This window comes from Pipistrellus kuhlii, unplaced genomic scaffold (assembly GCF_014108245.1).
Source record: "Pipistrellus kuhlii isolate mPipKuh1 unplaced genomic scaffold, mPipKuh1.p scaffold_m20_p_8, whole genome shotgun sequence".
Classification (NCBI taxonomy): Eukaryota; Metazoa; Chordata; class Mammalia; order Chiroptera; family Vespertilionidae; genus Pipistrellus; species Pipistrellus kuhlii.
The window spans coordinates 19,427,055-19,439,215 of record NW_023425584.1 but is presented as its reverse complement, the minus strand read 5'-3'; the positions used below and the strand labels follow the sequence as shown (position 1 = coordinate 19,439,215).

At 47.0% G+C, this 12,161-nt stretch overlaps 1 protein-coding gene across 8 annotated transcripts in view; it reads left to right on the top strand.

Moving 5' to 3' along the window:
* Positions 1-2,482: 2,482 nt before the first annotated feature.
* Positions 2,483-12,161, top strand: part of ABLIM3 (actin binding LIM protein family member 3) — a 103,538-nt gene continuing 93,859 nt past the window's right edge. For 3 of the 8 annotated variants that reach the window (XM_036423919.2, XM_045576894.1, XM_036423913.2), the window contains exons 1-2: positions 2,483-2,660; positions 3,066-3,165. In XM_036423919.2, coding sequence (XP_036279812.1) covers positions 3,153-3,165 — 13 coding nt within the window. In that variant the 5' untranslated portion in view covers positions 2,483-2,660; positions 3,066-3,152. The remainder of the gene's footprint in view (positions 2,661-3,065; positions 3,166-12,161) is intronic. The other 5 variants (XM_036423916.2, XM_036423915.2, XM_036423918.2 and 2 more) reach the window with 4 other exon arrangements.

Here is a 12,161-nt window from a genome sequence, read left to right as displayed (position 1 = left end):
GTAGAAGCAATTCAGGGCTTTTAGAGTGGTCCAAAGCTCAATCGTCTCTCCAAAGAGCTGAATTCATCAGCAGCCAGCTGATTTTATTATTTTAAAAGAACCCTAGACATAAGAACTAGTCAATTAAGCCCCCTGTAGTTGGAAAATTCTAAGGCATATTTTCATGGCCACCAGACACTCTATGGAAAGGCCCATAAGGTCTACATAAGTGAAAAATGGCAGGACCATCTTTGAGGGTAGGTATTAGAAAGGATACTAATAATTATGTTCATCACTATGCCCAACAACTTTAATACACCCAACATTTCATGAGGTAGATATCATATTTTCCCCATTTTACAAATGAAGAATTTGAGGTTCATTGAGGCTGAGTATCTTGTCCAAGATCACACCGCTAGTTAGTGATGAAACTGGTACTGAAAAGCAGCCAGATTAGAAGCAGTTCCTAGCCTCTGAACCAGGCCATCATTTGGGTTTACCTAATATTCTTGTTTTACTTAGTTAATTACTGTCTATCCGCTGCCCCCTCCCAAATAAAACTTATGTTCCAGGAGGGCCTGGTCCTTGTCTGTCCCGTTCACCACAATATCCCCAGAAGCTAGAATAGGGCTTAGCACAAAGTAAATATTCAGTAAGTGGTTCCTGGATTAATGAATGAATACTAAACTTTTATTTGACTTTGTCTTATAATTGGAAAATATCTAAACACTAAAGCTTTGGATGATAACTACATATGTTCACTGAACAGCCTTGTTCATTTTGCATATTTATATTTAACTTACCTAAACTTTCTCCCAGAAAAAAGAAAAAGAAAAAAAACATTTTTCCAAGCATTGGCACCTAGCAAGTTGCACACAACAGGAGAATCAAATAGGAAGCCCAATTTTTTGGAATTATTTAAATATTTATTAATCACTTACTATATTTTCACAGCAATTCTAAACCTCTGCCCTTTTCAGTAGCAAACAGTGGTTTGTGAACCATCTGGGACACTTGTTTAAAATGCAGAGCATCTATCTACTCAGAAGCCTGAAAATCTGCATTTTTACAGATATCTGGTGTAGTTGTTGCACTAACAAAACTTTAAGAACCACTGTGAGTAGGTTTAGGATTATCTCCCCCCCAAAAAAAAATTGAAAATAAATCCTATTAAGCTACCAAAATGTGTTTCAAATCCACTGACACTTCAATTTCTCTGAAGATACTTTAATTGCTATCACATCTTGATGTTTTTTTTCACCATGTGGAAGGCAGAAATATTGTATTTACCTAAAAGGTATTCTTTCCAAGTTTTAAGAGGGTGGCTACCTACCCCTACCCTGTCATCCCAGACTCTGGCACAATGAGTCCTTCTCACATGGGACCAAGCAAGAAAGGAGAAGACCCCGTCCCGTTCTGCCACCAGTCGTTGTGTGTCCTCTGGCAGGTAGCTCAGCCTTTCTGGCCCACTGTTTCCTTGTCTATAAGTTGGGGTGTGAGTGTTCACAGCTTTTTGATTCAACACATGCCCTACCCGGAGTCATTCCATAGACAGGGATCATGTGTCTTCTCGGTCTTGTTTTTCTACACTTGAAGGTCATGCTTCTGTGGTCATGAATTCCATTCAGGAAGTAACAAGGAATGTGAAGGATCCCACCCCCACTGAATTACTCATGACCCCAAAAAATCAGAATATAGGTTTCCCTAATACACACCCAGGTGGACTAATTACAAAAACTAAACTAAACAAAAACACTTTGGATGAGAGCTAGTTGGCCATACAATAACTGGGTGGACCTGTGAGATTGAGTCACGAGGCCACATACCAGCTGTTTGCCTCAGACAGGGAAGTCTTTCAAGGTGCGGGTTCCTAGACCTTCCACTCTGAGGGCTGTACAATATTAGTTCTAGAAGAGCCCTGGAGTGCCTGTCAACAAATACTTACTGATACCTACTGTGTGCCAGGCACTGTCCTAGGCATTGGGGGTGCCATAGGAAACCCTACTGACAAGACCCATACTTTCATGGTGCTAACGTTTTAGTGGGGAAAGAGAGAGGATAAACAATTGTAACAAAGGAACCAGAGACATGGGGCATTAAGAGGGAGAGAGTAACATAAGTTAGGGAGTCTGAGGGAATCCCCCAATGTCTCATCTGCTTGTCCAGCTGCTCCCTTCCACACACGAGGAGGACCAGCCAGAGACAGCAGTGACAGCAGTGACCCGGTCAAGACCAAGCTGAACTGAAGCAAGAGTTGGAAGTGAAACTGGTTTTCCTAGGAAACCAATCCCTTCTTCACAGCCTCTCCCAATATTACTTTACTTCCCGGTCATCTAGCCCTTAGCCCCTAAGACTGAGGGAGGGAAACAAGAGCTCAAGAACTTCCTTATTGGCCCCACGGCACAGGGGTCCCCTTAGTAGTCATCCCATTGCACCCCAGGACCCAGAGAGAAGCCCCGGTGGGGCGGGGCCTGAATGCGGGTCGGCGTGTCCAGCAGGTGGCAGCAGCGAGCGGCCGCGCCCCCCTGCACTGCCACCCCGCGAGCCCGCATCATGGATGTCGAGCTCTCCTATTTCGCTTTGCTCGCCTTGGAATTCGAGACCCCAGACGAGAAACAGGATTCATGAACCGGTCGCAGGGGCCCGGGCAGGGGCCTCTGGCTCCCGACGCTGGCCGAAAGGTGGGTCCGGGGGGCGGGTCACTGCTTTCCGAGAAGCCGGGCGGGGACGCGCTGCCCAGAGGAGCCGGCTCTCCGCACGCTGCCCCCGCCCTGCCTCCCTGTGGTCCACACCCCCTTCGGGCTCCCGAGCTGCTGGGCTAGAGTAGTTGGGGGGTGCGGTGCGACCAGGCGCCGCCAGCCCTGCTTCTGTCTCCTATTCGGGGTCTGAGGGCAGCAAGACTGGGGCACCAAGCCCCGGGGAACCCGTGTTCTGCCCGCCTCCTCTTCTTCCCTGCTCTCACCTGCGCCTCTTGGTCCACTCGCCTTCAAGGCCAGTGGCTACAGCCCAGACGGAGCAGGGACAGCAGAGGGAGAGGGAGCACCTGAGGATACAGAACTGGCACTGGACTGCCTTTTCACCCCCAGGTGATGAGTGAGGTCGGAAGATCGGAAGATTTTAAAAGCAGCCAGGGCCTCCGTATTGAATGAAAGACCCACGGCAGAGGCATCACCATGAACACGAGCAGTAAGTGGGTCCTCCTCTCCCTTGCCATGGGAACAGGGTGGGGGCGGGAGGTGCAGGAGCCTGCGTTCGCCAGGGCTGCCTGGAAGGAGGAAAGAGACCTGGCATCTGGGTGGACACATGGCCCCCAGACTCTTCCGTGGTCCTTTCTGTGCTCTCCTGCAGAGAAATGGGGGTCTGAGGTGGGGTTTTTTTTTTTTGTGTGTGTGTGTGTGTGATCATTCTGCCAATGTTTCATCGGCAGGCAGCGCCACTTGCCTCTGCAGGGAAGGCTGCCTGTCTCCTTCTAGCAATGCCTGGGAAGGCCTCTGAGGCAGTCGTGTGGCCATTGTCTGAGTGTGGGGGCTCTGAGGAGACCTCTCTCCACACAGCTGGAAAGCCACAGAGAGCTCAAAGCCACACGGCTGGTCCTGGAGCTGGGAGGAGCAGGGAGGCTGGCCCTCAGTGGGTGGGTCTGGGGATTGTAAAATATCCCTCTCCTGCGTGCCTGCAGCCCCGCGGGCCCGGAGCTGCGTTCTCCACATAGCTCTAGGCTGCTTAGCCATGCCCAGAAGGAGAGAAAGAGACAAGCCCTTTGGCCAAGGCCTCTAACATGCCAGAGGCAGCAACTGCTTTGCAGAGTCAGGACCAGACATTTTGCTACTAGGCTGGGCCCCAGTTGTGAGAAAAACAAAGAGGCCCAGTCCATTTCTTATCACTGTAGCACCTTAGACCGTGGGCACACGCTGTGGCACCACCCTGAAGGGGAGGGCTGGGTCAAGTCCCCCTCCTGCTCCCTCATCAGCTGAGCTTGCTGGGTCACTGCAGCAGCAGGTGGGGTTATTGGATGGGGAACCCCTAGGAACATTCACTTCCTTAGGTCTCTGACTTGCCCATCAGTCTCCTTTCTGGATCCCAGATTGTCTGTAAAAGGAGAGGGGTTGAATTAGAGACTCTTCAAATATAAGAATCTACAAGTTTCTTAAAAAAGAAAAAAGAAAAAGCTAGAGCTGAGCAGCAATACCAGGAAAATCAGGACCTTCTGAGACTGTGTCCAGATCAAACCCACTGTTCCCTCACCTTCCCTCCATTCCCAGGCTGTTGGCAAGGAGGAACAGAAAAGAGCGAAAACCACTGTGATGGAAATGAAATATTTCTTTACTGTGTATGTGTATGACTTCTCTCTGCTGCCTCCCATTGTGTGTTACATGGCTGCGTGAAGCAAGCGAGCGAGGCTGGACTCGCTTTGCCTCTTTCAGCCAAAGAATGTGCCTCTCCGTTCTGCCAGCCTGGAACGGTGCTTTGGCTTCACACCAGGCTCAGGGAAAAGGCAAAATGCTGTAGACCCGATGGCTTAGTGGGCCACAGGTCTGCATCTGGTGCTTTCAGGCAAATAAAGATGTGAACAGCCTGTCCCTTCTCACTGTCTCTAGCAAAAAATGGATTTATCGGAGCTAAGAAATAAGGTAAAATAAGCCACTGACCCTCCCCTTTTCTCTCTCTGGAATTGTAAGGAATTCTTGTCCTGTTAGCAACACTGATTATTCTTGAAGGAATGAAACAGAGATTTTACTTAAGAAAAAAAAGCAATAATGACCAATGTGTTGAAACTGCAGAAGATGAGAGCTGACAAAAATGTCATTCTAGACACTTTTTCTAAATCAGGAGATTAGCAGAAAAATAAACAGAGTAGAGTGACTAGGGCAGCCTAGAGCTCTCTGAAGTCTCCATAAGAGGAAGTGCTCCCTGGGCAGCACTGTAGAGAGACTGGCTCAGGGCTCAGGGGCTGGGCTCCATCATCTCTGAGGCTCCTCCCAGCCCTGAGCCTGCAGGTGGAGGGCAGGAATCAGACCTCTCTGGACTGAAGGTGTGGCAGGGTCCTAAGGACACAGAACAGGGTGTTGACAGGACATCTCTGGGGTGACCTGATCTAAGCAAAAATGCTCTCCCCTTTGCGATGTGACATTCTTAACTTAATCCTCATGCCTGAAATTAAGCCTAGGAGAAACTCAGCTTTTCTTTCACTTCCGTTTCCTGGGTCCTCACTCTTCCCTAGCCATTGTACTAAGCATTTCACAGGCATGAGCAACCCAAACTCTCACACCCAACCTGTGGAATCTTCTAAAGGTTTACAATATCACAGAATTAATAGTTGGATTATGAACGGTTCTTGGATGCATGATAGTTTGACAGTGCATACCATTCCTAATCCATGGTTCAAGGTCACCACTGAAGTGGGAGCAAAGCATGAGCTTATTATTGAGTCCTCATCACTTCATCTGGGGAAGAGAAGGGGCTGCAGTCTTGGGACAGTGTATAAGAGCTGACAGAATGTGGTCCCTGGAATCACGTGGGCCTGGGTTCCAGTTCTCCTTTTCCATTTATTAGCTGTGGCCCACAGCATGATGATCCCATCCACAAAACGGGAATGACAGCCCCTCCCTCGGTGTAGCATGGAGATGCATGTTAATGTGTTGTGTAAAATTCAGAATGTGGAGCCTTGGGCATGGCTGGCATCATGTCAGCGATGGTGGTCAGTCTGTCGTCGTCACTGCATTGGCAGTTGCCACTGTTGGCTTTATGATATTAGCAAGCATTATGACAATATGATCACTCAACCTCTGGGACATTATACTGTCATCATAAATTGACAGGAGTCCCAGAAGTGTGATTTTCAGGATTACACTGGATTATGAGAAAAATGCTTTGCAAACATATGTACATTGTTTTTATCAATAAGAAATACATGTCTTATGTGGCAAAAACGGGGGAGTGTGCATTCTTGTTTCATTTTTGTGCACTTTCTTTTCTTCTGAAATCCAGCTGAGCTTCAGGACAGGAATTAGAAGAAAGGGGTAATTTTGGAGATGATGGAGTGTGTGTTGGTTCAGACCTGCAGAATGTAACAGGTGGGCTTTGGCCCTCAAAGCCCATATGGAGGGAAAGGAGAGCTCCCTGCAGGGAGAAGACAGCAAAGGCATGAGCAGGACACACAGAACTCAGGGACCCTGGGCTAACACTGAGACAGCATGCTCAGAGAGCCTCAGCGGATGGAAAGGGAAAACAGCAACTGCCTCTACCTTGGCCTCTGTTGGGTCTACCGCCAGCCTTTTCTTGCCCTGGCCTGTGCCCAACTTAATTCCAAGGATCTGTCATTGTCTCCTGACCTACTGAGGCAGCCCACTAACTGGTTTCCTGCCATCCACTCCAGCCACCCTCTATATTACACTCTGCTTAAAATCCGGATCCTGTCCTGGCTGGTGTGGCTCAATTGGTTGGAGCTTCATCCTATGCACCAGGAGGTCTCAGGTTAGATTCCTGGTCAGGGTACATAACTAGGTTTTGGGTTCGGGACGTGAACTTGAGGCAACCAATCAATGCATCTCTCTCACATTGATGTTTCTCTCTCTCTCCCTCCTCCATCTCTAAAGTTAATTTTTTATAAATGCTCATTGTTCATTGCTCTTAAGCTGTGAGAGGAAACCCTTCATTGAGACCTGTAGGTCCCAAGTGGCCTGGCCCAGCCTTGCTCACAGCCTGTCTCATCCATACTACACCACTCTCCATGTTCCCATCCCATATACCTCCTTCCGTTCCCTCTAGTGCCTGCTCCTCCATCCACTCCCCCTCACTCCAGCTGGTCTCCTCACCCTCCTGAGCTGCGGAAGCCCTCCCCGCTCCCCAGCCCAGCATCCCCCTGATGTGCACTCTCCATGCACCTTGGTCCTGTTCCTTCAGAGCTCCAGTCTGTCATCACACCCTCATCCAAGTCATTTTCCTGAACCACACAGCAAGGAGGGAGGTGACCCCAGATCCCTTGCTCTCACAAAATTCTAGAGCCATGTAAGCACCACCATCTGAAGTGCATATTCTTAGGCAATAGTAAGTTTTTGGTTATCCCCTGTCAGTGTCTCCCATTCCCAAGATGGCCCAGGATTTCCAAAGCCTCTAGGTCCAAAGCGAGGGAAGACTGTTGACCCTAGAATGCCAGAGGCCATAAGCACCAGAGACATTTCTGTGTCCCATAAAATGCTGTGTTCTCTACTTGGTTCGGAACTCCCAGAGCTCCTGAAAGCTGAGTACAAAACCCAGCGCAGGATCATCCTTGAGGTGGAAGCATAATGCCCACCATGTACAAGGGTACCTACAGCCATCATCACCTTCCTCCTGCCCTCAGACCTCTTCCTGGATCTCTATCATGGACTGGCATGTCAACAAGTTTTGTTGAAGAGAGTACTGAGGGGGTCATACAACCTCCACAAAGATGTCATGGGATAAGCAACACCATCCTGCGGTGGTAAGAACCTGAGCTCTGAATTATAGATTCCCGAGTTCAAATGCAAGATCTTTGGTGTACTCCCTCTGTGATCTTGGGCAGAATAGATCTTGTCTCTGAGCCTGGATTTTATTATATGTAAAATGTGAGCAGTAATGCCAATGTGCAGGGCTGTTGTGAAGGATTAAATGAAATAACATGAGAAACACATTGGCGCTGCGTTTCAGGGAAGGAACTGAACCAGAAATTGAGTTGGCTGTTGAGCAGAGCAAAGTTCTGCAATGATGATACCATCAGAGCCAATCCCCCTCTGGTTGGAAATTAGCCTGTTTTGCTGGGGATATCGTAGCCACCACTAGGTTCTGTCCATAGGAAAGCCATGGCTTTCAGGAAGATTATTAACCTGTAGATGGCATGAGTTGAAAGGGCAATGCAGGAAGTTAGGATCCTAGGTAAGAGATAATTACACTGGTTCAGAAAAAGTCTGAAGGCCAGGATTTTGATGGCTGTAAGAACATAAATAAGGGGAAAGATCCTTTAGAAAATAAAACCTGTATAGCCTAACACCGGACTGAGTTAATAGGATGAAGGAGAAGAGGAGTCTATCTGTTAGGGTCCTGGTAGGGAACAGATGGATAAGTTGAAAGGAGCTAAATAGAAGGCATCTTTGCAAGTGTAGAAAAATAAACTCAGAGAAGCAAGGACGGTCCAGTATCAGGAGGATAGTGACAGCAGCTCATTACCACTCATATCACAACTGTCCCCAGGCCTGATGGGCAAAAAATAACAAATAAAGAAACCCAGAGACCCAACATGCTATAGGGTAAGGACTACGGCAGGAGCTGTGGCCCCTGGCTCCCAAAAGGCAGCCAGTCCATGCATGGCAACTCAACGGATCTCCTACAGTGCTCCCCATTGGCTCAATCCAACCAAGAGACTGAGAGCAAGGAAGGCAGTTGAAGAGGTCATCATGGCCAGCCTCCCAGGGCACACTGCAGGGGAGAGAAGGGAGCAGAGTGGATCTGGAGAGGGAGGAAGTTCAGAACTAAAGTTATGCAGCACAAGGAGCATGATGACCTTTCCTCTGCTGATGTTGTTGACCATGACAGGAACTCTAAGAATTCCTTGAAACAATGTGCTTTTACAAATACAAGCACATAGGATGCCTTCTAAAAAAAAAAAAAAAAAAAAAAAAAAAGTCTATATTTGTAAAACAAATAAAATAGAGATGACTGTATACTTTATAAGGACAGAGATTTAAAAAAAAAAAAAAAACACAACAACAGTGCTTCCCAAATGAACCATAGTTAACAAATGATTACCTGAGGCTGGGGGGGGGGGGGGGAGGGGGGGGCGAGAAGAATAATGTAAGGAACAATTGAAAAACCATATAACAATATGATGACTATAACACATCTCTGCAAATCACAATGTGATTTTAAGAGTAGTTGTATTGCATAGAGGAAGTGATATCAATTCTGAACTCCAGCTTTCCTATCTGGCAAAAGCTTTATCTTGCTGAGATAACATCTGCCATGGTGAATGGTCAACAACTGGCTGATACCCAACACTGGCCAGATACCATTGTAAAAGAATAGAAAACAACCAGAAGTGTAATAAGCACATTTGCCAATTAAGTTGTTCTCCTGTAACTCTTAAGGGCACAGCATGGAACTAAATAGCTGGATTTAAATTCCAGTTCTGCCTTTTACTTGCTGTGTGACCTTGGGCAAGTCACTTATCCCCCCTGTACCTCACTCTTCATCTCTAATGATAATCATGGGGAATATAATAATAGTATCTCTCTCATAGAGTTGTTGTAAAGAATGTTAATAGTTGTGAATTGCTTAAAACAGTGCCTGACATATAACAAGTGTCTATAAAACAAATAAAAATAGTGTATATTAATTTGCTAGAGCTGCCATAACAAAAACACTGCAAACTGGGAGGCTTGAAAAACAGAAATGTATTACCTCACAGTTCCAGAAGCTAAAAGTCCCAAAACAAGGTTTCAGCGGGGTTGGTTCCCTTTGAAGGCCATGAGGAAAATTCTGTTCCAGGCCTCTCTCCTTCATCTACGGGAGATTCAGTTGACCCCAGGATGCCTAGAGGCCCTGAGCACCGAAGTCAATTCTGTGTCCCATAAATGCTGTGCTCCTCACATAGTCAGAACACCCAGAGCTCCTGAAAGTTATGGCTTTCCTAGGCACAAAACCCAGGGCTGGCTCATCCTTGAGGTTGAAGCATCATGCATACCATGTACCATGGGCCAAGTTCCATCCTCTCTCATTTCTTAGCTTCCTCCTGTCCCCAGACCCCTTTTTTGGTCTTGTCCCCTTCTCTTGTCACATTATCTTCCCATTACCTGTGTTTCTGTGTCCATATTTCCCCTTTTGATAAGGATACCAGTGGTATTGGATTACCACCCTAATGACTTTGTTTTAACTTGCTTACCTCTGTGAAGACCCTATTTCCAAATAAGGTCACATTTGGGGGTCCTATGGATTAGGACTCCAAAATATAAGTTTGGGGTATACAATTGTAGACATAACATAGTATTTGGGGTAAACAATTCTAGCCATAACACAGGAGAAGATTTTGTTGTGGATTGGTTTCCTCTGAATATTGTCTATTCTCAGGGCTACTGATAGTTTATTATTAAAACGCATGTCACAAAGGTTATCTGCCTACTCTTGATGTTTAAACCCTAATCTCACCACCTCTGGGAACCTGAAGGGAAGAGTTCACATGTAGGAGGTCTCCAGTGGCTTGGTAGTCCCCAGTTGGTCTGTCTGCAGAAAACACACACTTCCCACCTGACCCTCCCCGTTCAGATCATTATGCACAACTGTCACGTCTCATAGTGTAAGGGAATTAACAGTCGTGGTATTGGTTTTCAATCTGCCTAGTTTCTGGGAATGTCCAATACGGGGAATAAGGATTGGTTTACTCATTTTTTCACTCAACAAATATTTACTGGCCAACCTCTGCACTGGGCCTGATGCTGGGCACACAGCAGTAAACATAACAGACATGGCCCTTGCCTTCACAGATCAAACAGGGCCAGCCAGTGACCAGCATGACAGAACATGTAATTGCCCTACACCCGGTTTTCAATGAATTTGAATCATCTACCAACACTGGGAAATCAGGAAGTCAAAATTAGGATTTTTAGCTTCTCTGAAAGAAACAACTGGAAGGTCTTGCATCCCTGGCTCCATTTTCCTGTGTGACAACAGTCAGTCGGATTGCTTTTTTCAGTGGCGCAGGTACTGGTCTCCAGGGTGCCACCACTGCCACCACTTCCTGTTAACTTGCACAAGAGCAGCTGAATGTTTTTGTGTTACCTTGCTGCTGTAAGCATTTGAATTGTTAAGCCCTGTCAGGTAGATGATCCATGTAACATCAAACACGGAGAAGTGTATCTTCACACAGAGATGTGGGAACTGCAGCATATCTGTTAATTATTATGAAAGAAATTCCTGTCTGGAGTTAGCAATTGATTAACACTGCCATGTTATTCAGGTCCTCTTGAAGAGAGCAAAACCCTACTGCATGTCCTTATTTCCCCAGCTGAGCTATTCCCAGGAGGGAGATATCATATCCTGTTGGATACAGTTGGGCAAACAACGTCCCGCCCCATCTCCCAGTGGTCAGTTTTGTTTCCAGGGGAACCTAGTAGTAGGGGTTGAGGCATAGACCGAAGGAAGGAAATTCTGGATAATTGGTTCCAGCTCGGGGCACCTTTTCCAGCCCAAAGGAAGGTGCCCTGGGAGGCTGAACTGTTCCGGAGGCTGTTCTGGCATAGAAAACATGCCTGGTGCAGTTGAGGACATCGAGTCAACAGCTGGAGCTCCGTAACAGGAAGGGCAGTGTATTCACCCACCCAGCTAAGGAGTGGTTACTGAAAGGCCACACACTGACCCCAAGATGGCTACTCAAAACCTTTCCTCTGTCAAATTGGTGTTCTCCTGCTTGAGAAAGAAAGGAGAGAAAGTAGATAATGCCAACCTCGTTTCTTCAATTGAGAGCCGATTTTCTTCAGGGTAGCAAATAATTCATAGAAAGCAGAGCACCATGCCTGGTGCATAGTAGGTGCTCAAAAGATAGTCGATGAATTAATTTATTCATGCAAAGCTTGCTCTCTTTTTCTTTACAACGAAGATCTCTCTAGCACTAGACTCATTCTCCTATCTGCTAAGTTGCCCACCTGCGTATTCCAATGTATTTCAGCCTAAATTTTAATAAACTTACATAAACCTACAGTTTAATAAACTTTTTCTTTAAAGAGAGTAAAAGGGAAAAACTGCGTCAACTTTCTGGTTCCAGTTGATTGCTAGAACCTCCACCCGCCCACTCACCTAGATCAGTAATTAGAAAGTAGGCCTTGTGCATTCCCTGTTCTCTCACTCTCCCACATTCAGTCTGTGTCCACATCTGGTCATTACACCTCTCCAAAATGACCTGGAGTGGTCCCCTCCTCCGCTGCCACAACTTCCCAGTGTTGTTGACAACAGGCACAGCCACGGGAGTGAGTTGGGTGGGGGAGGGGAGGGGTGGGCAGATCTCAAGTTTGGCAGGAAGGAATGGAGCCGTGTGGGCTGGTGGACAATGGGATTGCAGGCTGCATGGGCAGGAAGAGGCTGTAGCACTGCTCCACAGAACCCTGATTAGGCTGTGGATGAAGCATTGTGTTCAGGGTAGACAGGGATCACGGGGAGCATGCCCGGGAAAGAGCAGCCAG